The sequence below is a fragment of the Mus pahari genome, chromosome 13 (assembly GCF_900095145.1).
Source record: "Mus pahari chromosome 13, PAHARI_EIJ_v1.1, whole genome shotgun sequence".
Classification (NCBI taxonomy): domain Eukaryota; kingdom Metazoa; phylum Chordata; class Mammalia; order Rodentia; family Muridae; genus Mus; species Mus pahari.
The window spans coordinates 7,813,556-7,840,704 of record NC_034602.1 but is presented as its reverse complement, the minus strand read 5'-3'; the positions used below and the strand labels follow the sequence as shown (position 1 = coordinate 7,840,704).

Here is a 27,149-nt window from a genome sequence, read left to right as displayed (position 1 = left end):
GGTCTACAGAGTAAGTTCTGTACAGGACAGCCAAAGCTGAAATAGAGAAACCACATCTTGAAAAACAAAAACAAACCCAAAAGACTCAAAGGGACTCACCCAACTGCAGCCTTTACGTATGGAAGCTGAACTTGGGGTACACATCCTTTAATATAAAACATTTCCTGAGGGGCCAACAGGGTCACTCAGTGGGTAAAACCGAGCCAGACTCTGGAAGCCACATAAAGGTGGAAGGAGAGGACTCCATGACATTGTCTTCTGGTGTCACACCCCATGACATTGTCTTCTGGTGTCATGGCACATGTGTGTCCACATATACACCATACATAACAAAAACTTAAGACGTTATGAATTTTTACACAACTGAGTTCTTCATATAACATACCAAAATCACTTAGTATCCTCTCTCATGAAAATAACAACAACACAATTTGAGATAACTATTAAATACTAACAGGGCTAATTCATTTTCATCTGAGTTCATAAACAACAGACTCCTGTAGCACAAGCAACCGGAAAACAAAACACCACTGGGTTTTTTTGTGGATGGGAAGTGAACAGGGCAGGCTCTCATGTACCCTGGACTAGCATGCACCTTCCTATGTAGCCAAGGATATCCTTGACGCCCTAATATTCCTGCCCCCACCTCTGGAGAGTGCCGGACACAGGCCTGTGTCACCACACCCCATTCAAGTTCATGTTGTCCTCGGGTTTGGTTCCAGGTCTCTGTGCATGATGGGCAAGCTCTCTACCAAATGATCTATACCCCAGGTCCTGGAAGAACGCATTTTCAAAAGGCAAAAAAGGGGAAAGAAAAATGACTACAGCTAGGCATGGTGCCACAACCTTGTAACCTCAGCATCTGAGAAACTGAGGCAGCGGGATGGGGGTGGGGTAACACTTTAGAGTCACCTTAAGCCACAAAGTAATACCAAATTTTAAAAACTGTTATGGTCCAACCAACATTTTTCTTCTGTAGTAGATCTGTAGTGAGAGTGGCAGTGTAACCCTGAAGCCTTTTTTTTTTTAAAGCTAGTGTACAAACTTTGTAATAAAGTATGCTGTCTCTGAAGCAGTCTTAGAAAATGGCAGCTCCCTTGGGCTTCAGACACAAACCGTGTGCACTCCCTCAGCACCTCCTCCAGGGTTCTGAGCAGATGGCCTGTGCCACCAGGCAGCTAGCTGCCGTCACACACTCCCAGCCACTACATGTACCAAAGCCTCGCCTTAGATCACGTTCTCAAACAACCCAGACCAAGGACAGAATATGAGTTTTCACACTGTATACCTTTCATAAAGACAGGCAGCAGACATGGGTGTTCCAGACCAGGGTTACTCGGTCTGGGTGAAGTCAGTAAAACGGTTGGGTCGATATCAGGGAGGCCTTGGAGGAAGGGCGTGAAGGTGTGTGTTAGTTAACAGGTCGAAAAAGAAAGAGCAACCCATGGCTGGAAATGCCTGGGTCCTCTTGCAGACTGGGATGCAGGGGTCCAGGTACTTTATAGCTGAAGCGCGCGTGTCTTCAATTCCATCATCGCTATGGAGGTAGAGGGAGGAGCAGCTCTAGGAGTTCCAGGCCAGCCTGGTCAACATACTGAGCCCCAGGACAGCCAGGACCCCATAGAGACCCCTCAAATCAAAAACAGAAACAAAAAAGCCAGATGGCACAGCTGTCAGGAAGACACGCACAGGTGGGAAGTGCTTTTAAGACTACAGATGCAGTGATGGCTAACCCCCAGACACAGACTGCTAATATAATGATTACTGTAATGGTTTCTGGGAAAGATAGCCCAGGGAGAATGTCATGAAACACAGGGAAACAAGGACAGAAAGATTATCACTTATTATACATGATGATTAAAAAATACAATCACTTTATTTCCACTTTTTCCCAGTCCCCTGTAGCACAGATGAGAACCCTCTAAAGCACAAAAATATTTCAAGAAAGCATGTTACAAGATATTAGTATATGCAATATTTTGGCAGAACTTTATTTTCTCTAGCAGTTCATACCCCCCCCAATTCAAATTTTAAAATTCAAAATTAAGAGTTAACTTTATCTAACATGTTACAGCTTAACATTTAAAACATCATGCTAGGGTCAGGATCTGGAAGGAGATGGGGAGGTGAATACAATCAAAACACAATGTATGAAATTCTCAAAGAATTAAAAAATGAGAAAAAATAAAATATCATGCTCTAGTTAAATATTTCACAAACACTGTATACAAATAAAATATTACACAAAATATTTTTTAAGAAAATGTTTTGGTGTTTGATCTGAACAATAAATAAAAGCACAGGCACTTCTACACCGAGACAGGGAATTGTCACTACCCAAGAGAATTTTATCTAAGGAATATGTGATAATATGGCAAGAATAGAATCTTGGAGTTTTAAACTGACTAATCACGTTCAAAGTCCGGAAGTCGCGAATGCTTCCCAGCCTCAGGCTGAACACTCACAGACTCACATGGCTGTCGGGTTACTCAGTCTTCAATTGGCCATTAGGGAATCACACACATGATCTTCAAAATACTAAAATTAGGTTAACTACCACGATGCCACCCAGGAAACCAAACACAAGTAAAAGAAATCCCCTGTGTCTTCACGGCCATAAGCCCTGACAAGGCGATCTCCACGCACTGCGTGGCTTTCCTCGCAGAAAGGGAGTAACGGTCTCTAGTAACAGGACAATACTGCTGGGTGACAGGGAAGGTTGACATCCGTCCACTTTCTAGACAACTTTCAAAATCTTATGAAAATACATAGAACTCCATTTCACAAAACCACCAGGTTGTGTCCTGCATATGCATATATATATATATATATATATATATACACACACACACACACACACACATATACATACATACATACATACATACATCATTAGTGTGGAACAGAAATATACCACATACAAGTACAACAACAAAAATCTTCATGGTCAAATCCTGGAGGAGAAGGAAAACAAATTAGAAACTGAGGACCAGCAGCCAGAGGAAGGGTCATAACCACTCACCCTGCCGTGCTGACTAGTCGTCAGTCAGCCTTCCCTCTTCACAAGGCGAGGGAGGGACTGAGGGCTTGGGAGCCCAGGGGCTAACAGCCTCACACAGAACTCACCTACTGTGAGAGCACACCATGGGAACTAGTCAGGCTAGGCCTTTCTGTGAAATGTAGCTCATGTCTATGTCAGCATTTTAAATTAGGACTTTGCAACTGAGACCAGATATCAATCATCTCTTGAGGTTTTCTGCTATGTACTAACATTAGGTCTATATAGGAACAAATATTTTTCTTATTTTTCTCTTCAATATCAAATGTCCTGAAGCCTTTGTGTTTCTCTGGAACAAGGCCCAGTTTCTGAAGGCACATTCCAGTATAAACATCATCAATAGGGTAGAGATGGACCCGGTTAGTTACATTGTACAGCCTCAAGGCCAGGGGGCCGGAGTACAGGAATCCACCGCCCCCCGCATACGGTGGGTAGACCCCGGTGTAGAAGACTTCTGGGATGTAGTACTTCAGTTTCTTATCCCGATGAGGCCCAGCATTGTGGATCACGTCACCTATGAACAAGTCTTTGGCTTTGCTCTTGGATAAGCTATTCAAGTAATTAAGGATGTGATGGGTGTTCACAAACACGTCATCATCGCCCTTGAAGACAAACTCTGCGTCTGGACAAGAAGTGCTCACCCACCTGAGAAACAGCACTTCCTTCAGGGACAGGTTGAAGAACGTGTCTCTATAGTTCCACATGAGGATGTCCTGGTGCTTGTCGCTCTCGAACTTAAGCATGTCCGAAAGGTCAGGGTGGTTGTCTTCTGGGGGTGTCTTGCCCAACAGGAAGACCCTCACTACTGTCTGGTTCCCTACGTTGGTTTCTTGGCCCCAAGACTCCCGAATTGCTTGCCTTCTGGCAAAATGTGGAATGAGGGACTTTATTGCCAACAGTAAGAAGGGCTTCTTTGCACATTTCTTCGGTTGATCTATAAGCAGCGAGTAATTTCGGCATCTCAAATACAAGAGAAAGTCTTTAAATCTGTCCGGTAGATTATTAAAATCTGTCACAGCTGTCATGACCGTCGAGTCTGGCTCACAATAGCTCAGGTGACTTGTGTTTGGAGATGTGTATATATCTCCTGTCTGATTGGCCACCCTGTTCAAGATGGGGTTGTACCACCTGTTCAGCTTCTCCTGTTCCCTGTTCCAGTATGCCCGGGGAGGGCTGGGTAGCTTCCAGAACTTCTCTTTCGGGATTATTACTCCTCCTTTTCCATTTTTTTCTTGGCTACTGTTTTTGGAGACTTCCACAATCAGGTAAATGAAGACATTTGCCATCATCAGGACGCCCAGCAACTTGACTCTTCGACGCCCCACACTCATCTCTCATACCTGGGAAAAGGCAGGGAGGCGTGTTAGTGAACTGTGACTCTGATGCCCACGGACACTTCAGGCTTAGCATGGATGCGTACCTTTACTTCCAGCACTCAAGAGGCAGAGGCAGAAGCACTGCCCAGTTCCAGGCCAGCCAAGGCTACACAGTGAGACCCATTCTTTATTTTTAAAAAAGTCTTCCTAAGAATAAATGTTCTACACTAAGGACTCCTGACTCATCAGCTCTAGTTCAAACTAAATCTCAACTTCTCCATCTATAAAGGGGGTTGGTTGTACAAAATATGCAGTTTTTATACACAAGCTTTTGAAATCCTGCCTGACCCATTACAATCACTATGTAATAGTTAATGCATTTTAGACACTTGGAGGGCAGAAGCAAATATCACTAAGTAAATAACCTTGTGATTGTTCAACTACTTTGCTTTAAAAGGTACATACACATCAGAGCTTTGCAAACTAAGTCACTTACAATTCATAATAGCAAATTTTTAATTCTGTGATCCAATATGTACACATGCACATAACATCACTATAAATTACATGCTACGCTACGTACAGTGTCATGTAATTCGCTCCTAATGTCTGTCATTTAAAAATGTAGACCCAACCCTGATTTCCTAACCTACCAATGTAAATAAAATGAAAATTGGTGGATTGTTTTAAGTTCACTGGCTTCCAACAGAGAATCCCAATGTGAAAAGGGATTTGTTGTGAAACTTCTACTACGGACACTTCAGTCAAAGAAAGTCAGGCTACTTGTGTCTCTAATATCTAATAGTGGGTAAAGAGCCTACTATAGACAGCTTATAGTTAAGCCTTCCATATCTATAGAAACACAGATTGTGTAAATACACAAAAGAATGGGCTGGAGAGACAGCCCAGCAGTTAAGCGCCCTTGCTGTTCTTGCAGAGGACACAGGTTTAGTTCCTAGCACTTACATGTCAGCTCACAATCACTCATAATTCCAGTTCTGGGGGGTTCTAGTGTCCTCTTCAGGCCTTCTCAGACACTAGGCACCCACATGTTACATACACACAGAGATAAAAACACTCACCCCCACACAAAGTAATTAAAAATAAAAACATGAAAGGAAATAAACCTTCCTGTACCACACATCTGCCGGTCTTCCTTAAGCAACCACGTTAGCAACTCCTGGTATCTACATTGTAGCCCATGATGTACGGAAAGGAGGGATTGCCAGAACATACAGGAGCCTACAGCACTGGGATGCATCTCGATTCCCAAACTTAGAGGGTAAGGAAGGAGACTGGGAGTTCAAAGTCAACCTTAGCTACCAGCTACCTACCAAATTCAAAGCCAGCCTGAGCCACAAAAGACTCTCAAACAACAAACTAAATGTGCCCCCAGGAGATTGTGGTAGATTATTTACAAATGCACCATTTCATAAGGCTTGAACATCCACAAACTTTGTTATCTGTGGGGATCCTAGAACCCAAACCTCTACAGATACCAAGGGCCAGCCAGTAAGTTAAAGAGTTTGTTTGGGGGTACTTTATTTTTAGTAAATCTTTGAAAATCTAACCAGTATCTGATGTTGGCTGAAGAATTAATCATTTAACTTAGGGGGGAAAAAATCATAGATACGTTAACAGTTTGACTGGATTTTTTTGAGTTTTTTGTTTGTTTGTTTGTTTGAAATAAGGTCATACATAAAACTCAGGTTGCCTTTGAACTTACTATGTAACCAAACAACCTTTTAATTTCCCATCTTTCTGCCTCCACATCCCAAGGTCCGAGATTACAGGGATGGGCCACCATATCCAACTCAGTCCTTCCAAAAGACACTTTTCAAAAGTAAGTGGTTCCCATTCTCCTTTAGAACTTTTGTTTTTATTTTATGTATATGAGTGTTTACCTGCATGTATTCGTGTGTGTCAAGTGCATGACTGGGCCCATGAAGGCCAGAGAATGGCATAAGATTCCCCTGGAACTGGAGTTACAGATGGTTAGCTGTGCGGGGAACCACCTGGTCCTCTGCAAATGCTCTTATTCACCGAATCATTTCTCCAGGCTCTCCCCAAACCGATCTCTTTAACTTGGCAGTTCTATTGCTAAAATGAGGCTTTTATGGGGCTGAGGGCGAAGCATTGCTATGCAAGCAGAGGACTGTAGTGTGAACATCTAAAAGCCACACTGAGCTGCACAGCATGCCTGCAATCCCTGTGCTCCAACAGGAAGCAGGCTGCTGGCACAAAACAAAAGAGACCCCATATCAAACAAGCTAGAAGATGGGGACTTGCACTAGTAGTTGGTCTCATCCTCTACATGTGTGCTGTAGCAGCCACATGTCAATATGTGCGCGCACACGCGCGCGCACACAAACACACACACACACACACGAGTGTGCAAGTGCACTTCCCTCAGAACTACTAGTCTTTTGATTGTGAGCTCTTTCTCACACCTCCACAAGATGAAACAAGTAAAAATAAGAAATGAACAGAAAAAACGATCATGAGGCAAACATCTGGAAGGGTGTTCACGAAAAAACCAGCACACACTGGGATTACAGGCAAAAAACCAGTACACACTGGGATTACAGGCAAAAAACCAGTACACACTGGGATTACAGGCAAAAAACCAGCACACACTGGGATTACAGGCAAAAAAAACAGTACACACTGGGATTACAGGCAAAAAACCAGTACGCACTGGGATTACAGGCAAAAAACCAGTACACACTGGGATTACAGGCAAAAGCTCAATGCTAGGCATAGATTTTCAGTTTAGTAAAAGAATTGAGTAAATAAGAGATAACAGTTTACAGAACAAGACAGAAGTGCACACACACTTCTTTAGCATAGCAGGCTGTGAAATTCTAGCGCTGAGTCTCCTAAGGTGTAGTGCAAACAGTAAGAAAATGACTACAGGTAAACCAATTAATTACACACCAGGGCTGTGGGGCCAAGGATTATTGGAATCCAGTTTGAGCCATGTGACATTTCTCCTAAGTCTACCAATCCTTTTTAGAAATCATCTGATTAACTACATAGAAGTGTTTGCCCACATGCATGTCAGTGCACATACTGCGGAAGCCAGTGGAAGCTGTAAGATCCTCTGGAACAGCAATTAAGATTGTTGTTGCTAGTTACATGGGTCTTCTAGATGAACAACCAATATGCTTCATCACTGGTCACCTCCCCAGTCCCACTAATCCCTGGGACGTGCGAATAGACTTGAAGCTCTCTGAAGAACAGTGTACCCCCCCAAATGCACTTGCTTAAGAGGGTCAGTCTACTGAGTAGCTTCCTGGACTGTTACCCACCTCAACCCCAAGCCAAGTTCCCAGGATGCCACTTCATGAGTAAAAATGCAGGGGTGGAGGCAGAGTATTATCGAAAAGTCAGGAGTAAACTGGATCCTGAAAAGTGTCTGTCCTGAGCTGTGTGGTGGTGGCAGCACACAGGATTAACCCCAGCACCCAGAAGCAGGAGTTCCAAGATGACATAGGCGGGGGTAGATGGGGGAATGTGTCTGAAAAGTGTCCATTCCTGCAGGTCATTCTGACCCAGGTATCTGGTGAAATTTTAGGTGCTGGCTCAAGAATGAAAAGGTTGGAGGCCTGGAGTCTAGCACATACATCTGTGGTCTAGAGCCTTCACAGAAAAGGGAACGCGAAAGAAGAAAAGCTCCTCCCAGGTCCCTCCAGGAAGCCTTTCTGGAGAGACCCTAAGTCTCCGAAGGCTTGGAGGACCCTTTCCACTGATTGCAGATAGGTATTCTTCCTCACTCACCTTAGGGGAGAGTCTCAAGTGCACACCCCCTCAGTTAGACATCATCTTTTACTGTGGCCCAGGCACTGACTCTTGTACGGGAACTCTGCTTTTAGACTCTGAAAGCAAGAGACGTTCACAGAAAGGGAGATATGAGGCCAAGAACCCATTTTTAACAAAGAAAAAGAAACTGTGGGAAAAGCTCTCTCAGTTTAAGTCCCAGTGCAGACATAAAGCCCATTTTGTGGTTTTTGGTGCCCCCCCCCCCAGGAAGTTACATTGCTTAAAAGGAATTTAAGAAATACTGACACCAAAGTTAGAGAAATGGCATCACCCAACACTATGAGGCCCTGAATTAAAACAGAAAAGCCCTACATGCAAACACCAGAATCCTAACTTTCTCCCAACAGGGAAGAACACTTTTCAGCGCGCGTGTGTGCATGCATGCGCGCATACGCACGCGCACGCACGCGCGCGCACACACATACACACACACACACACACACACACACGTTTCTTTGTATAGTTTTGGAACTCTTTCTGTAGACCAGGCTGGCCTTGAACCCAGAGATGCACTTGCCTCTGCTCTGAGTGCTGGGATTAAAGGTGTGTGCCACCACTCAGCTAAGGACAGATACTTTTCAGACTTCTACAACATTGAAGTTACTTCAACAACAACAACAACAACAAAAACAAAAAACAAACAAAAAAAAAACTTCCCTTTTTATTTCACAGCTAAAATATCTGGAAAGGCGATGCTGGGGCAAGAAAGGGATTACTAAACATAATCGCTGTGCTTAAGCTATTTGAGTACTCGCAGGAAGTACAACGTACTAATGGTTCCTGGGCAGTAACAGGAACTGTAACAGAGGCTGGGCCCCACTGCCATTCTTATCTGGAGACTTCATGGATTCCCGAAGTGTGGCTCCCACCCCCCAACCTCCACAGCCTCCCAAGGCTCTGTCCACATCCAATGCCTAGCTCCAAGTGCAATGTCACTTTTTAGAAAGGCTCTCAGCCATAGAAGTAAAGCATGAGTACGCCTGTTGGCACCTGGAGCCAGCAATCCTTCCAAGCTATTCTAAATGTGCTTCCTTTTGTTGGCCACATATACACTGAGCAAAGGAAGTGACTGGACCTGCCCAAGATCATGCAGCTGCCGAATGGCTGAACTGGGACTCTATGCAAGTGAATGCAACCCTGAGGAAAGTGACAAAGGAGCACTAGTCTTATTTCCAGTGATTATTTTATTTAAAATAAGTAATTATTAAAATTTTATAAGTATACATTTCAACCCACAAAAGTATCATAAATTAAAAATTAGATGCAAGAGGCAGGTTAGATTAGTAACATTTATTGAATTACTCAGGCAAAATGTATCTTATACTGATATGTCATAAATGAGGGAAGTTTCAGCTAGGGCAGACTGCCCTGGAACCCCACATCATGAGGCCAGAATCTTTCTGTGTCCTTCAGAGAGCCAGCCAGTTTCTTCTTCTTGATTTCGTTTCTTAGTTTCTTTTTCCCCCACACAAACCATGGTTGTCAAAAGTCACCAATTTCCTGTTGCACTAGCCCGCAGCTGTATAATCCTAGACTACAGCCTACCACCGCACAGGAGACCATCACACCACCACACCCTGATACTTCAACTGTAACCAAGAGCAAAGGGAGGACTGCAGCCAGACTCTTTTCCTTTAAGGTTCCACTGGGCAATTGCAGCGTCTCATTGACAGGACACTGGAAGCTACTGAAGTGCAAGCTGCTAAGAGGTTCCTTCCAGTTCTGTAAGATATGCAAACACTTAAGCAAGTTACTACTAGTTCCTGAATGTGAACAGGCAGCCATGATAACCTGTTCTCACTGAGCCATGACCCACCCCACCCCAATAGCTAACCAGGGACAGCGCCAGCAACACATGCAAGTCACACCTAAAGTCTGTACCAAGATGCCCTGCATCTCCCCCAGTACCAAGGTGCTAGGAGGCTTGGACCTTCAATGTCCTCCAAAGGTCTGGTCCTCTGCCTTGCCACTACCAAGTAGTAGTAGGACCTGTAGGAGACATGTCCTAGTGGAAAGAAGTTAGTAAAATGGGGCCCAATCTATTTCTTTCTTCAATTCACGTCCAGTCATTAGGTGACTGGTTCCCTCGGCTGTATGCTCCCACCATGAAGTTCTGGGCCACCACAAGCCCAAATGCAATGTGACGAAGTGACCATGGTCAAAATCATGGGCCAAATAGACATTTCCACCTTTATTTAAGTCTAGCAGACATTTTGTCACAGCCAACAGAAATCTTGCCAACACACATTAGGAGTAAAAGAAAGGCGGGATCTTTCTAATAAAATAAAAGTGACCAACCCAGTCAAGCTAGGGTGAGGCTAGAAGTCAGGCTTATGACCGTACACAGGAGAATGGAGCCTGGTTAACTGTCAGTCAAGCTAGGGTGAGGCTAGAAGTCAGGCTTATGACCGTACACAGGAGAATGGAGCCTGGTTAACTGTCAGTCAAGCTAGGGTGAGGCTAGAAGTCAGGCTTATGACCGTACACAGGAGAATGGAGCCTGGTTAACTGTCAGTCAAGCTAGGGTGAGGCTAGAAGTCAGGCTTATGACCGTACACAGGAGAATGGAGCCTGGTTAACTGTCAGTCAAGCTAGGGTGAGGCTAGAAGTCAGGCTTATGACCGTACACAGGAGAATGGAGCCTGGTTAACTGTCAGTCAAGCTAGGGTGAGGCTAGAAGTCAGGCTTATGACCGTACACAGGAGAACGGAGCCTGGCTCACTGCTGTTCAAATCCAACCAGTCTCACAGAGAGGAGAGAGAAGCAAGCCCAAGCCGGATGCTTTACCGCAAGACCAGTCACTGTACATTCTTGGGTCCTGCTGCTCTAGGAGCCTGGCTTCCCTAATACCTTTACCTCCCACGATCCAATCTGTGGCCTGATCCTTGCTAGTCTTTCCTGGGTCCTGCTCAAACCAACAGAAGCAGACACAGTTTGCAGCTAAGTGCCCCTGTGGCGAGAAAAGCTTCCAACAAAGTGGCAGTTGACAAGTTATCTCAGGGGGTGATCGGCAGGACCAGAAGGCCTGGGCCATTCCTAGAGTTCTGCCCTAATTAGTACAAGAGGCCTGGCTAGGTTACTGCCAGAGCAAGGCAGGAGAACCCCAGGAGTGCCCATGGCTGCCAAGGTCTTCTGTCTGAGGGCCACAGCAGAGCTACAGGCTGAGTCTAAGGAACTGGGTTCCTAGTTACTAGTCTTCTCCCCTCCATGATCAAATAAAAAGGAAAAAAAGCATTTCCAAATATTCTACTCAGCCACATGTCCCCACAGGCTGAAGTATAGATCAAAGTGTCTGGCAGGACATGTTCTGATCTTCACCTTCTCCTCCTCTATAACCCATTATGGTTCTTTTTCTCAAAGGAAATTTATCATTTAAATAAAATTAATCACAGAGCTAGGCTAGAGTTTATCTCATGGCAGAGCACCTGCCCAGCATGCACGAGGCCCTGAATTCCATCTTTGGCACCACAAACAAAATGAAAAGAATGAATCTCCCTCTGTATTTATTCTTCAAGTAAACACATGCAGACCACTCAGAGAGAAGAGAAGAAGAAGCAACAAAGTTCGCCTTGCCCTGGCCTTAACAAAGCTGGAAACAATGGCACAATCCTCGGTGGAAAGGTTATGTAATTGAAAACAGGACAAGTGCCAGGTAGAGGTGACACACACCTTTGATCCCAGCACTGAGAGGCAAAGGCAGGCAGATCTCTGAGCTCAAGGCCAGCCTGATCTATGGAGAAGGCCAGGGCTTCACAGAGAATCTTTGTCTCAAAAACAAAACAAAACAAAACCACAAAAATAAAATAAAATAAAAAACACCATAAAAAAAAAAAACAAAAAAACAAAAACCAGGGCTAGCAGATAGATAGCTTAGACCCACTGCTCAGGCTGAAAACCAGCCTGACATCTTCCAACATCTTCCATCCACTAATCAGCTAAGCTACTATTTACTCGGCCTCTCCAAGCCTGTTTCTCAGTGTAAAATGGCCTGATAACCATCTACAGACCAGCTTCTCGTCTTCAATACCACATCATTCAACAGCTCTCCTCTGGGGCTCCTGCTTCTGGCACCAAATACTAAATACAGCACATTTCTCCAGTTTTGTTCCTCACTGACTAACACATTTTCATCCACCCACTGAAGCTCCAAAAGGAGGACACACAGATTAACACTTGTAACTCTTGAAACTCTGAACAGTTTCAGAATGTCTAACAGACACAGTTTTCTCTGGTCCTGGGGGAAAACCCAGAATTTCTTCTTTGCTTCTTTTTTGCCACTCACTACAACGCCCAACTCCCACATTGATCAGTCCCCTGCACATGAAGCTACCCAAGTCAAGCGCCACTTGTATGTATCCTCACAGGACATCTTCCCCACGCCTGGAGCTGAAGCTCAGGGCCCCATGGAACACCAGCTCACCCTCATAACCTGTCAGTGGGGCCTACACATAGGCATCTGACAAAGTCACTAAAAGCAGTGAAGATAAAGTAGAAACTAGACCAATAAATACATATAACCTTTTCCTGGAAAAAAAAAAAAAAAAGTGGGAAAGTCGCTTACACTGGCAACTGTGGGCTAGTGAATTACATGTAAGTATTTACATTTCGTAAGTCGGCCTCGATCTACTATTACTGACGGGAACAGGGAGCATAGACTCTGGAGTTTGGGGACCTGAGTTTCAGAAACAGGGGTCAGTATCCATCCTGAGGAAATCTCAGGAAACATCACAACGTTCTTGGAGCCAGGAAATGACAGGCCTTCCCTCTTCAGGAGAATTCTAAGTTACTACAGGGGACCAGACCAGTGCAGCTCAGGCCACAGCTGCTTAGATGGCTTTTCCCACTATACATACAGCCAGCCGTACAGAGCACGTGTAGGCTGGGTGCAGACCGCCACCGTCTCAGCCTCACGGCTTCACTGTGCTCCCAGACTGAGAACACAGCACTGCCAGGAATTGGGGCGGGGCGGGGGGGGGGGTGTCGAAGCTCAAGAAAAGCAACCCTAGAAACGGGACCACACATTTACAATTCATAGACAAGAGCCCAAGAAAGAAAACCTCTTTATCCTACCAGCAGAACAGGAACCATCATCTTAAAGAGACTGAAGGGAAATAGCCAACGGCCCACATCCATTTTCAGAGGTCAGGCAACAGCAGGTGCATCTGCAGCAGAAGCAGTACGTAACCAATGAACCAGTGCAAGCTGACAGTCTCTGTGCCATCAACCTAGAGTCACCTCTAACCATACTACTGTCCCTTTAACCTGGAGTTACGGGGCGAGGTCACCAAAGAAAAGCCTCCAGTGAAATAAGCAGAGGCAATAAATGGCACAGCTTTAACTGACAGCAGGGGCCAAGACAGGACCTGAGGGGGTTGTATAGCACGGCTAATTTTAGAAGTATGGCGAGTGGCAGGGTGCACAAGAATTGGGGTGGGAAGGCGAAGCAACTGCAGACAGATGGCTCTGGAGCCACCAGAACGGAACTGCATGGGGCTGGTGGATGCAGGGGTTCTCCTAGTTAGAAACTGACTGCTGGTGGCTAATCTGACAGTGCTGGGCTGGGCTGCCAGACAGATTACATGTTTTCTTTCACACCTCTGCTTAAAAGTGAAAACAGATCGGCTGCATCACATACAAACAAGAAACAGTCTATGGTGAATATAAATGCAGTTGGCATGCAGGTACAGTTACAATGTTTCATTGTCTTTGCCCCTGCTTAAAGCCTTTTATGCATTACTATAGCTGCCTAGCTCTACCATAGTAAGGCAGAGACACTTGGTTTCTAACATTTTCCCCTGCAGCATTAGCTGAAAGTGTATACAAAATAAACAGATAAAGATAATTATTTCTTTCTTCTTAAAAAAAAGCAATGCAGTTGGCTTTGGGGTGCACTGAGGCGTGTCTTCTGAAAAGCAGATGGTTTGCCTCCGCCAGGCTCTGCATTTCTGTGACTACACAGGTCTGTCTCTCTCCTGTCAACCCCTCTAACTGAAAACATGACACCTAACTTTTCCAACCATCTGAATATTTTAGGAAAATGGCAAAGACGACGCGTGCTTTCAAAGTCATTTAGCATGAAAGTACTGTGACCTCACCCACCAAAGGGAGGTCAGACCGGCCTCTGCCACTGTATACCCAGAAACACAAGGTCACCCTCTGACCTCCCTCAGACACTTTTCTTCACTCCACCAGAAAAGAACATGTCTTGGTTTTCTCATTTATTATCTTCTCATGGGCTTTTCTGAATTTCCTACTCTGTCCTTTGCCCAGTATTCTGTCCATTCTCATGTCATTTACCTTTCACAACCAGATCCCAAGTGTAAAGCAATTAGGCTGTGGAGAGCTAATCCCAGTAGGATTGAGCTTTGACCTTTGAACCAGACCCAGAGTCTGTGTTCCTGTGAGGTCATCAACATCAACATCACCATCAACATCAAAGAGGACAGAATACCTCTAATGAAGAGCAGTCTTTAAACCACAGCATTTGTTGATACTTGAGGGGGCATAAAACAATTCTCAGAAAAAACAAGGACTGAGATTTTTATAAAACAAAAGCAAAAAAAAAAAAAAAATCAAATTGAGAAAGAAATAACATAGCAAATGGTCAAGGAGGTACTGAAGCAATGCTGGTCTGGTAACAAGCACCATTCAGGCCGTGGCTGGGAGTCCCTGGAGGTGTTCTATGACTCATGAGTTACTCTTGAATAGTTACTTATTCCCACTACAGAATGAAAGATTGGCAAAGGCTCAAACTAGCCCCGCCTCAAACATGTTCATCAAACATGTTCATGCAATCCTGTTAGAACTTTTAGCCCTCAACTCCCTCTACCAGCAGAACCTGACAGAAGGGAACCGGTACCACAACCCAGGCTCTCCTGCCCTGCAACCAACCTGTCCGAGACAGAAAAGGTAATCAGGTACAGCACCAGGTAACTGCACTCAATTGTTTGCTCAACAACACACACATGCATTCCCACAGGATTGCAGCCCGACTGCAGAAAGAAACAGATTTCTAGTCCAGGCAACCATATAGATTTCCTTATTTACAGAGGAAAACCAAAGTCCCCAGAGGCAAGGGCCTCACTATGCTGGGGTCACCCACAGGGAGAACCAACATGTCACTGTCAACCTGCAGGGAGAATTATCATTGGTGACAAGGTCTTTTTCCACAGTCTATTAATTCTAGTTCACTAACAAAGTAAACGAAAAAGCTCCATGGAGTTGAACCTCTTGTTCCCTTCACCCACTTTGGGGCGGCTTTATTACTTCTGCCTTTGGCATCTCCTGCACATTTATCTGACTTATCACTCTAACGACACGTCTGACAGGACAACAGAACTCTCATTTCTAATCAGTCTGCCACTCCACAGACAGCAAAGCTGAGGACAAGAAACACACCAGGTTCCAGGGGCAGAGGGGGAAACAGGAGGACAGAAAGAAGACTTTTCTGCCGTTTTTCAGACTGGGTCTTCAACCAGGTGGGCTTGAATTTCTTACACAGGGGCAATGACCTTGAGATCCTGGTCCTCGTGACTTACCACCCAAGTGTGCTGAGGTAGCAAGCAGGTGCAGCCAACCACTCACAGCTTTGAGGGATGCTTACGCTTTCTGATCCCGTCTCTAACAGTGTTTGAGACAATCATTCTTGGATAGAGTCACACATGAGCCACGATTTCCCCTCCAGTCCTTGGCTGGCTACTTTCCAGTTCTTTTACAGTGAGTTTAGTCAAAAACTTTTCTCCTTAATACCCCACTTTTTTATTTTCTTATTTTTATTACTAAGACAACATTGCCCAGTACCATCCTAAAGACAGTGGAGATACCTGAAAATACCTCTCAGGAAACAGTCACAATTAAGTAGTTCTATAAACAAACACAGGCCCAGGGGATGGGGAAAGGGAGGAAGAAGGCAATTAAAAATTAATAAAAATGCATAAGCATAGATTACAGTACTGGACTAGAAACAGAATCCCATTATATAAAGTGTGTAATTGCTTCTAGAAATAAGCAGGCCACTGATCTTGGCTTGGTAATCTTGGTGTAGAGGTAGGCTGGGGGCTGGGTACCCATTTCTATAGACTCATACAGTAAAAGCCAGTTAAAACAGGGGACTAACTTTAAGTAACTATTAGAATGATCATGACCATAGTATGCTCCAAGGGCTCTGATTTCCTCTTTAACCCCTAGGGGCAAATGTGTATGTATGTACACACACACACACACACACACACACACACTTTAAAATAAAAGTAAATCTTCTAAAACTTTTCAATTAAGGGATAGAGAGATGGTTCAGTGGTTAAGAACACTGGCTGTTCTTCTAAGAACCCAAGTTCAGTTCCCAGCATCTTATGAGAGGCTTAGCTACATTGTATGTAACTCCAGCTCCAGGCCTTCTGGCTACAATGGGCACACACACATGTGGCATGCATACACACACATGCATGAAGTAAAAAATTTTTAAATAAAAATTTTAAATCACCTATGTAAAGCTAGACCTGTGTCACAGTCCTGTAATTTCATCACTTGGGGAGTCAGGAGAATCACAAGTATGTACGAAGACATCTGGATTACCCAACAAAACCGCCTTAAAGCAAACACACAAACAACACAAACCTAAGCTATTCTCAACAACACATACTCTATGGGCAAACTCTGTCTTTCTCAATTCTAACAAACTATATTTGGTAATTACTATGCTCTATGAAATAAAGTTCGAGAGTATCTCAAACACTGTGTTTATTTTAAGTAACCTAATAAATTGCTTTGGGAAGTTTCAACTTCTCTGCTGTTAGGACGAAGGCTTCCAGTAACACATTTTCCCAAGAGAGAACATGTCCTTGATTACTGTGAAGAAGACACCAAGGGAATAAGAGACCACAGCCTGAGACTCCAGGACTCCTAGACTTACTGTATTACAGTCTCTTAGAGGCCAGCTACCTGACTCTTCCACAAACAGGCGTGAGAACTGGGGATGTGGCTTAGCTAGACGAGTGCTTGCCTAGACGACCAGAAGCCCTGGATTTGGTCTCAGTAGTAGTAGACACTGGAAGAACAGAAGTTCTTCACTACACAGTAGATCCACGGTCAGCGAGGGTCAAACAAAACCCTAGGCACGGAAACCACAGCAGAGCCTGGTGGTACAGCACAGTAGTCGAGCACGTGCCCACAATACCCACAACTTGGGCTCCACACTTCGCAAGGCAAAACAGACAAAGGTAACGGAATTCATTACTTGGTGTGTTAGTTTTAGCCCAGATTTTCTTTAAGTGGAAAATTGTAAATAACAAATGGCACTCTTAGGTCCTCATTGTGCTTCTTCTAGCTGTAGGTATAATCAAGAGACTGCATAAGCCAGGAAAATGGTTACCAAGTCTCCTTCCTCACTTTAGGGAGAAACTGGTCCCTAAGGCCAGAAACTTGGCTGAGAGAAGCAGGAGGCAGCAAGCAGAGGTGTGGAGGGAAGACAGCCACCCCATGGAGCACTCTCAGGGACTCGACCCCCCTCCATCCAGAAGTGCTTCTCTCAATGCCTTTGACAGGTCTCTTGCTTCTTAGTTCCCTGAAGGGCTAGGCTCAGTCCCTGCTCCTCTGTGGGTACCTCACAATCACCTCCTGGTTCTTAGTGTCCCACAGAGCAGTCTATCCCTCTAAAAGAAGAGAAGATCTAGTCCCCTCAATGTACACTTCCTCTCAGGCCTGTTTGCCAAACAGAATGGCTCCAGGAAAGCTGAGACTGGCTCTGAGCCCAGAGAGAGGCAGACTGCACATGCCACACCTCAAGAGCTCTAAAAGATGGATGCCCCCGAGCACCCCACCAGTAAGAACCAAGTATCACTCTTCCCGTGCATCCAGATGCATCTGCTCTATGGTAAGGGACCATCCATCCTCCTCCCAGAAGACTATTCCTGGGACATCTGGCTCTGGGGTGACACAAACAAGCCACCCTTCCCCTCAGGCCTCACTTCCAATTCCTCTCTACCCTCTTGGACATTGCTTAGACTTCAATTTACTGAACAGTATCTGCGGACTGTCTTGGCTACAATTTTAAAATATTTGCACATAGATTTAAAACACATTTACCTTCAAAATAGTAATGTATCTTTCTCTGGCCACTCACCAAGAAAAATTAGTATTCATTCAATATATGGGCACACTGAGGAACTGACTGGAAACCCAGCCTCTTTGAATAAGTAATTCCCATCACCTCAGTACTAAATCCCAGCATGTACTACTACTATAGGAACCAGGCTGCAGCAATCCACCCTCTAGGGCTGAGGGGGCTTATCTGCCTCACCCTACCGGGGACACTTCCCTCTCCCCTCAGCTTAGAGCCTGCTGCAGACAGGATATGGACAGGGTGGGGCAAGAACAGGATTGCCCGAGGCTTCAACACACTACCGGATTTGAAAATTTCCATTATGAAGAGGTTTTTTTTTTTTTTTTCTTTTTAATAGAAGACCCAACAGAACCTTGAGAACAAAAACTCAAAAGAAAACACTCGGTTAAAAATAGGAGTGTATTTTTAGTTAAAAATAGGAGATATTTTAAGTTCATTTGAAGAGAGGTAATTCCTTATGTGGCAAAAAATAGTAAAATGGTTGCCTCTCATTAAAACAAGCAAAGCAAACAAGGCCTCAGAAGGATGGCTGGGCACTCAGCTTGTCCTACAGAGCCTGCTACACTAGCACAGTGCAGGGCTAGAGTCACACTGTATCTTTAACTTGTGTTACTTTTATTGTATCATTTTCTATAGTTTGGGGGTTTTTTCCTAAATATTTCTCATCTTTGGTTGAATTCTCCACTACAGAGCTACGAGATTAAGAGGGCAGAATCTGCTTATAAACTCACTTTCATCTTTTTCTGTATGAGACAAATAACTCAAATAATTTGATTTTTAAATGTCACTGGGCTTCCCTTGACAATCTAAGGCCAGACCTAAAGGATTCATTTAAGGACACAGGCACTAGAAAACCAGGGACAGACAAACATTGTCTTCTCTTTCTCTCTCTCTCTCTCTCTCTCTCTCTCTCTCTCTCTCTCTCTCTCNCNCNCACACACACACACACACACACACGCACACACACACACACACACACAGGTAGTGCATTCCAAAGATCAATTTCTTAAAATCCTCAACATGAACTCTTAAGTGTGGAGTTCATGGGTCACAGAATCTTGCTAGACTGTCAGCCACCTTCACAGAACAGACTTGGAGCATGCATTCGACCCATGTGTGAATGTGGTCTCAGGGATCCTGAAGACAAAGTCTCAGTAGACCAGGCTGGACTAAAACTCAGAGATCCTTCTGCCTCTGTTTCTCAGTGCTGGGATTAAAGTTGTACTCAGCAGCCAACCCTACGATTTTGTTTGGTTGCGCCCCTCTCCCCCCCCCCCAAAGGGCAGGAAATTCCCCCCTTAACCACTTGCCATAGTTACCGAGATGCTAGTCATCAGCCCCAGAGTCAAAACCACCATCAGTAAAATCTCTACTGGCCTGGTTGGTCATGCTACCCACCCCAAGGCCACTGCCCTGGAGTCCCACTCCAGTAACAGCAGACACTGCCCCCCTAGGGTCAGGGGCAAACAGCGGTCTCAATTTCTGCCCTCTCTGGTGGTCACAGACATGCTCTCCTTGCTGGTGCTGCTAGCCCTACATTGACCTTCCCAAACACCCCCCTTCCCGGCTAGACTGTCATAGTTCTTGCATTCTACTTACTTACATGCCCAGCACAGCTTACCATGGTCTCAGCACCACTCTCCTCCTTTCTCCTGACTTTGGCAGCTTTGGATCCTAGCCAGAGTCCTCAAACTGGGGACAAATGGCAGTCCCTTAGGCTGGGCCAAGTCTGCTGCTGGGCTTCCCCTTAGCAGACACTCTGGTCCCTCTTAGACACTACCCCAAACTCTACCCAGTCAGATCTGCCTGAGGTTCACCCTTCTCCACATCTGCCTTTATGTTTCCAAATGCCACCCCCTCACAGTGGGTTTTTTCCCACCTCTAGATTCTGTCAAATGAAATGTACACTTTAACCCTGAACCACTCCCGGGACCCTCAACTTTCCCTTTTTAAAGCCAATGAGGTAATGGGACAAATACCAACATGCCTAAAACAGACAGAGGCTGGGGAACAAGCTAACGCTGATGGCCAGGGAGAGCAGGCAGCACCAGCTCCCTAAGGGGAGTGGTGAGCACAAGAGCCAAAGGGCAGGATGGTAATGGGAGGGAGGGAAGGGCAGAGGTAGATATTCTAGTAGACCCCAGGCCTGCCACTGTACTTCAACAGAAACAGGAGGAGTCAGCAGAGAAGTGACCTCCAGATTTTTTATTTTTTTTTCCCGAGACAGGGTTTCTCTGTGTAGCCCTGGCTGTCCTGGAACTCACTCTGTAGACCAGGCTGGCCTTGAACTCAGAAATCCGCCTGACTCTGCCTCCCGAGTGCTCCAGATACTTCAATTCTTAAAGGATCCCTCCAGCTTGTGAGAGCACATATGCAGAATAACAGGAAGCAGGCAGTCTGCAGATCACAAACTACACCAGCCTCCCAGTGTGCCTCCTCTCCACCTCAAGCTCATTTTCTTCAACAACTGCAAAATCATTCAATGGCCCTCCACTACCTCCTGTCTCTACACGGTCACTAAGGTTGGTCACCTCCCCTGTTCTCCAAAGTTGGGGTGTTGTGGGGTTCCTCTGACCTTGCCTGCTTGAGCCTCTTGCTGTGTTCTCGGCCCTCCAGCTGCTTTCTCCTTTTGAAGCATTTTTCGTTCATCATTGTGAGGTGAAGTCTCAATGCCACGTCCTCAGGAAGCCTTTCTTGTCTGCTCCCAACATATGCTGTTTACAGTGTGTGAAAACACTCCAGACCCAACAGCACAAAGGGGACCCAGACCATAGCAATCTGCCTGCAAACACAACTGCCACAAGCAGCCATCACCTCTCAAACAATGTGCCAACTTTTATGTGGCCAGTCTCAGGCCTGGGCTTTCAAGGACTTGCTACCATCCGCTAGCCTCTCTAAGGCAGACCCACAGGTGTCAATGTCACCTTATCTAGCAACAACACACTTTTCCTGGTTATTCCACAAGTGCTGAAAAATGCAGAGGTGAGCCCCTCCAAGGGTACAAATGAAGTCAGTGACAGAAGGTTATCCTTAACTTGCCGTGCAACCAAAGGCATTTCCCTTTAAGATATCCTGAATATTGTTTCTAAGTAAATGTAAGTAAAAAGATACTTTTAGGAGAAAATCAAAAACAAACAAAGCAAAAGAGCCAAGTATCAATTATCCAAGTTGCAGTTAAGAATGAGACATGTCCATTAACACATGAGGGTGGTTTAACCAGTTAGAGTGAAGCATGCAATTAAAGCAACTGCAATGTGCTCTCACTTTTGGAATAATTCACTCACAAAACATGCAATGGTAAAGGCTGTCTGAGCACTTGAGTGCTTAGTCAGGGCTCCTTGGGAGTTCTATCACCTCACCTGTTACAAGCTAGCTCATACCAGTTAGGTGCCCAACAGCTCCGGGTGAGACAGCCAAGTGTGCCCCTCAGAGATAAATCAATGAAAAAAGAATAAGAGGTCATCAACTTTAAGGACACAACTTATTTCAACTAAACGCCACAGAGCAAGCCCTACATTTGCTAGTCATGGGGAGGTGCACCAGGACTTGGGAGGCGGAGGCGGAGGCGGAGGCGGAGGTGGAGGCGGAGGCGGAGGCGGAGGCAGAGGCAGGTGGGTCTGAGTTTGAGGATCAGCCTAATTTACATACCGAGTTCCAGAGCAGCCAGGGTGGAGAGAGTGTGTAAAACTGTCTCAAAACAAGACTTATTAGCTTTTATAATGACGTAGTTTATTTAAACCGAAAACACAATTCCTCTAGCTATCAGCATCTCAGGTACTGGTGTTTTATTAAATTTGCATGTATGAGCACACGCTCGTGCACCAGCCATGAAACAAAAGCAGAGGTCAGAAGACAACTAGTGCTTCTCTCCTTCCACCATACTCATGAGGTCCACATCAGGCTTGATGACAGGCACCCCCAAACTCACTGAGGATCTCAGCAGCCCAGGTACCTTAGCTGTATCATTCACTTTAATTTTCCTATCATCTCACATTGAAAAAACTGAAGTTCAGGAAGACCAAGCAACTTACCAGCAATCACACAGCTAGGGGCAAATCCAGCTTTCAAATCTCACAGGTTATAAAACACTACATATGCTACAGCTGATTCCAATTAACTGGAAGAAAGACAAAACCAATCTAGGGTGAGCCACATGGTGGCCCAAAATCATCTGTAATGAGATCTGATGCCCTCTTCTGGTGTGTCTGAAGACCGCTACAGTGTACTTATATATAATTAATAAATCTAAAAAAAAGTAAGAAAGAGAAAGAAAGAAAGAAAGAAAGAAAGAAAGAAAGAAAGAAAGAAAGAAAGAAAGAAAGAAAGAAAGAAAGAAAAGAGAAGAGAAAAGGAGCACAGAAACCTAGTGAAGCAGCTCAGGGTCCAACTGCATAACAGACTCCAAGTTCATGCTCCTAACTACCTTACCTTAGCACAGCTCAGGGAGCCTTGCTATATTCTTAGAACGGATTACCAGGATTAATAAGTTTGTTTCTTAAAGGGAAAGAAATGAATGTCTAGTAAGCAATATACATTGTAATTACACCAGAGTGAAGGCTCTACACAAACCTAGTTTTAAATGTAACAATTAAAAGTGGCAAGTATCAATTGCTTGACTACTGGGAATTTCCCTACCAAATAAAACAAAAAATAAAAAAATTAAACCCTGCTGGAGAGAATGTGTATAGACAAACAAAATAATTTCAAATAATTTCTTACAGGAATTTATTCTTATGTAAGAAATTTCCTTACATAAGGAAATGTGGACACCTAACCTTACATAAACATTAAAAATGTGCATTATACTTTAATCAGATACAATGCTGGCTCTCAAAGAGTTTGAATTTTGTTACAGTAATTAAGCCACACCAAGCAAACAAAGCAGGCAGCAAAGTTAAAAAAAAAAAAAAAAAAAAAACTTACAGAAAGGGCAACATACAGATGAAAGGAACAGAAAACTCAGTAGGAATAATGTTTCCCAGTAGTAGCTGCCCCAGGAACAAATCCTCCACAAACAGTTGGTGCCTCATGCTTCCCACTCAGGCTCTGTTCAGACTGGCAAACTTCTCCAGCAGTGGGTAATGATGAAATCATTACATCAATTCTCAAAAAGCCTCACCTCACACATGCGCACACCTCTTATACAAACAGTAATTGCCTCTCCAGAGAGGAGTACATTCATCCTACCATTTGAATATATTCAGCAAGTGCCCACTCCGTCCAGAAAGGGAAAAGAGACAGCCAGAGCTCCATCTGGGAGGGCAAGGTGGGGTAGGCTAGAGCTATGCTCTCTCTCCTTTACTGGGCGACTTCAGTTGTTAGGTAATACTTCTTGCTTTCAAATGAAGTGAGACTCATTCAATTCACGATTTAATCCGTAATCACTAAAAAATGTCAGACAACTGATCATAATGATTTTTGACCCCAAAGCAATTACAGAAGACCAAAAGATCTCTATGATAATTTCTGAGTTTTGGTAATTTATGTACCACTATTTATGTGTTATAACAGGTCATATTACCAAATATTAGCTTTTAGACCAACCAGCATCATTTTAAGGTTAAGCAACAATGTTTGGATCTTGTTTCCTAATATATAACCCTTAAAAAACAAGTGCACACATTTGAACCAACAGTATAGGGCAGAGTCAACAGTAAATTATCAGTTCCCCTTTCCCTTTTTAGCCTAACTGTACTATGTTAGAACAAGGGGAATCCAAATTATTTTAAAATTATTTTTTGGTTTTCTGAAACAAGGTTTCTTTGTAACCCAGGCTGGCCTTTTGAACTCAGCAAACCACCAGCCTCTGCCTCAAGTACTGGGATTAAAGGTGTGTGAACCACCGTGCGATTTTTTTTTTAAAGCAAGTATATCTTCGGAACCGTAAACCATCTCTGTACTCAGGCCTTCAAAAGCAATGTGTTTGGGGAAAAGCAATTCATAAACAAATTATGTTTCTCTCAAAGACTACCCTCCCTTAGGTCTTTCTCTGTCGGTCAAGCTTGGGTGATTTCAGGCTGGACAAATCTGACCAGTTCCACCAGATGACTGGATTTTGGCAAGGGTAAGCTGAGGCCAGCAAGAACTTCGTTATGATCTCTATAAGCGCTTAAACATCTTATCTGTTCTTAAAAACAATCTTACTGTCCAAGTATCCCATTCCCGAAACTAAATAGGGGAAGCAAGCCTCTTAAGGAAAACCATTGTCATTTATCAGCACGTGGCAGAACAAGCCTCGAGAACGGACTCCTAAGTTTAGCAGAGAATCCGGCATCTACACAAAAACACTAAATTAAGAACGGCAGGCTGAGTCCTGAGGGGGAAAAGCAGTATTCCACGCCGAGAAAGGAGTTCCAAGCAGATCTGCTGATAAACAGATCTGTCCACACTGCAAAGGCCGGAAATTACTCGGGCGAGTTCTACAGGGCTCCCGCACACTTCTTTGGTCTTAAAACCTAACCGTATAAAGAGCTCTAGGACCGGCGTAAAAACTCCCCGGGTTTCCATCAGCTTTCATAATCTCTATTCAAAAGAAACAGAAGTTGGACTAGAACAGGAGGGAAGTGACTGGCCTGCCCCTGGACAGGTCCCCTATGGAGTGCGCGGTCTAAACCCCACATAAGTGCGCTCAGGCTGGGCCCCGGTCCCGCCCTCCTAGTTCCACTCAGGTCCAGTGGCCCTCTCACTAACCATCCCATCACTTTCCGAGGCACAAAGAAATACCCTGGAAGAATCTGTAATAACACGAAGCCCATTTTCACCCACTGACTTCGAAACCTGGAAAAAGCTATGGCTTGGCGAGGAGCGGAGGGGGCAGAAGAACAGGTTTAATCGTTTGAAGCAGTCAAGTTGGGAGACGACAGTGGGCAGGGGAGCGAGGCCAGCCACCCGGTATTTGGGGCAGGAGCGAGCATGAGGCCAGCCCAGGTTACCCAAGTGAGCATTACTTTTCAAGATGACCTCGCACGCACTATGACACTAGAGAGGAGTCTCCACTGAACTTCCTTCCCACCCAAGACCCAGGAGCTCAGAGGACCCTAGGCGAGTGCATTTAACCAGGTGCTAGGTGTTACATCCCCAGAAGGGTCCCCGCCCCTCAGGTGCGCCCACCTGCCAGTCGCAAGGCCAGCTCCCCAGGCTGTCCTGAGTCTAGTTAATCATTCAACGCAGGCGGCGTGGAATATTTTTTAGAGGTCAACGCGAAAGGTTCTCCCGAAGTTTCACAGAAACCAGTCTTTGGGACCCGAAGATCCGAAGATAACAGTGCCAGCGGATGGGGGTGAAAAGAAGCAGCCAGCGGCTCACAAACACCTGATCTGCCCCTGCGGCACCCTAGACCAGCGCAGTGCGCGGGCGGGGCAGCACACCGCCCGCGATGCTCCCCCGCCGCCCAGGCCCGCACCTCGTGCGCCGGGTGCAGCGCGGCTCAGGGTGTCGCTGCCCTCTCCCTGTGGGTGCAGGAAGGGCGGAGGCCGAGCAGGTGAGAAGGTCAGGAAGGAGGTGGAGGCCGGGAGACTGGGGAGGTGAGGAGGCTGTGAAGGAGGGGAGAAGGACCGGGAGGTGAGGAAGCCCGGCGGGAGGAACGGAGACTGGTGGGGAGAGCCGGGAGGTGAGGAGGCCAGGGAAATGATGTGCGGAGGCCAGGGAAGTGAGACTGGGGGCGGTGAGGGGAACCCGATGGAGCGGATGCGCAGACACCGCAGGAGCCACAGAGGAGCGGCGAGAGCGCGGGGAGCCCACACCGGCCGGAACTGGCGCGGCGGGGCGGGGACGCAGGGCCGGTGCCCACCCACCCGGCCCTACCTTGTCTAGGGACACCTCCAGCTCGGCGGGGCGGGGCGGAAGACCGCGGCCGCATCCACGTCCCAGCCGCGCTTGCGGCTCAGCCCGGCGACCGCCGCCGCTCTAGCTCCATGCGCGATGCGCGGACCAGCGGCACGGCGGGGTCTGGGCGGCTCCGGCTCGCCTCAGCTCCAGCACTTGTTGCCGCGGCCGCCGCTGCGCCTCACTCCCGGCCCGGGCTCCCGGCACCGCCGCCCCCTGCCGCGTCCCTTCGGCCCCGCCCCCGCCCGACTCTCCAATCACAAGCCGCGCCACCGCGCGCGTCACCGCCGGGACGGCCGCGCTACCGCCCCGTGGCCCAAGTTTGGGAAAGGCCGAACTCGAACCCTCCCGCCAGTTGGCGCCCTGGTCCCGCTGGGAATGCACCCCCGAGCCCTTCCCGAGCTCTCCGCCCCTCGTGGCACTGAGAAAACCTAAGGCTTCCCTGGAGCGCTCGGTGTCCAAAGACTACACTCTCCCCCCGCCCCGCCAGGAAGTAGCCTCCCCCAGAAAAACAGCTGAGACTTGAGTCCCAAACCCTGCTGAGATCCAGGGTCTAGTCCAAACTCTTCAGCTACCAGGGTGTGGCGCTTGGTGAGAATTTTCCAGCCAGCGCTGGCGTGTAGCTAAGCCTAGATGGCTCCGAGTGCCTAGTGAGCGGGATCCACGAGGGGAGGCGAGAAGAGGGGAAACCCAAGTGCACCTGACCTTTGCTCTCAGCGTACAAAGTAGCGGCAGCCACCTAGATAGATGCTCAAAGCCTGAGGGTGGTGCCCGTCTGGCTTCTTCGGACCTTCGGGTTGTGAAGCCATCAAAGACATGATGAGGTTTCCACGTGGTTCCATTCGGGTCTCAGGAAGCCAAGAATGCAAGATGCGGGAGGCGCTGGGTGCGGAGTTCGCTCCGCGACTTCAGAAGTTGGGCTTAGAAGACATCTGAACGCTGAACCCCGTGATGCCGCTGGACTGAGCACTAACCACACCCAAGCACGGATCACGCGGGACCCGGGACG

At 46.1% G+C, this 27,149-nt stretch overlaps 1 protein-coding gene and 1 long non-coding RNA gene across 5 annotated transcripts; one reads left to right on the top strand and one right to left on the bottom strand.

Annotated features, from left to right (window-relative positions):
- Positions 1 to 1,854: 1,854 nt before the first annotated feature.
- Positions 1,855 to 27,149, bottom strand: B3gnt2 (UDP-GlcNAc:betaGal beta-1,3-N-acetylglucosaminyltransferase 2). 4 transcript variants are annotated; one of them, XM_029545320.1, is made up of 2 exons: positions 26,846 to 27,149; positions 1,855 to 4,398 (listed from the first exon to the last, which is right to left on the bottom strand). In XM_029545320.1, the coding sequence occupies exon 2, from the start codon at positions 4,387 to 4,389 to the stop codon at positions 3,196 to 3,198; it is 1,194 nt and encodes a 397-aa protein (XP_029401180.1). In that variant the 5' UTR covers positions 4,390 to 4,398; positions 26,846 to 27,149; the 3' UTR covers positions 1,855 to 3,195. The 4 variants fall into 4 exon arrangements, with proteins under 4 accessions (XP_029401180.1, XP_021066587.1, XP_029401181.1 ...); XM_021210928.2 differs by lacking the exon at positions 26,846 to 27,149 and adding an exon at positions 26,120 to 26,303; XM_029545321.1 differs by lacking the exon at positions 26,846 to 27,149 and adding an exon at positions 25,427 to 25,532.
- Positions 6,152 to 9,185, top strand: LOC110330667. The gene is made up of 2 exons (XR_002380964.1): positions 6,152 to 6,217; positions 8,869 to 9,185. It is a non-coding gene; the product is annotated as an uncharacterized LOC110330667 (long non-coding RNA).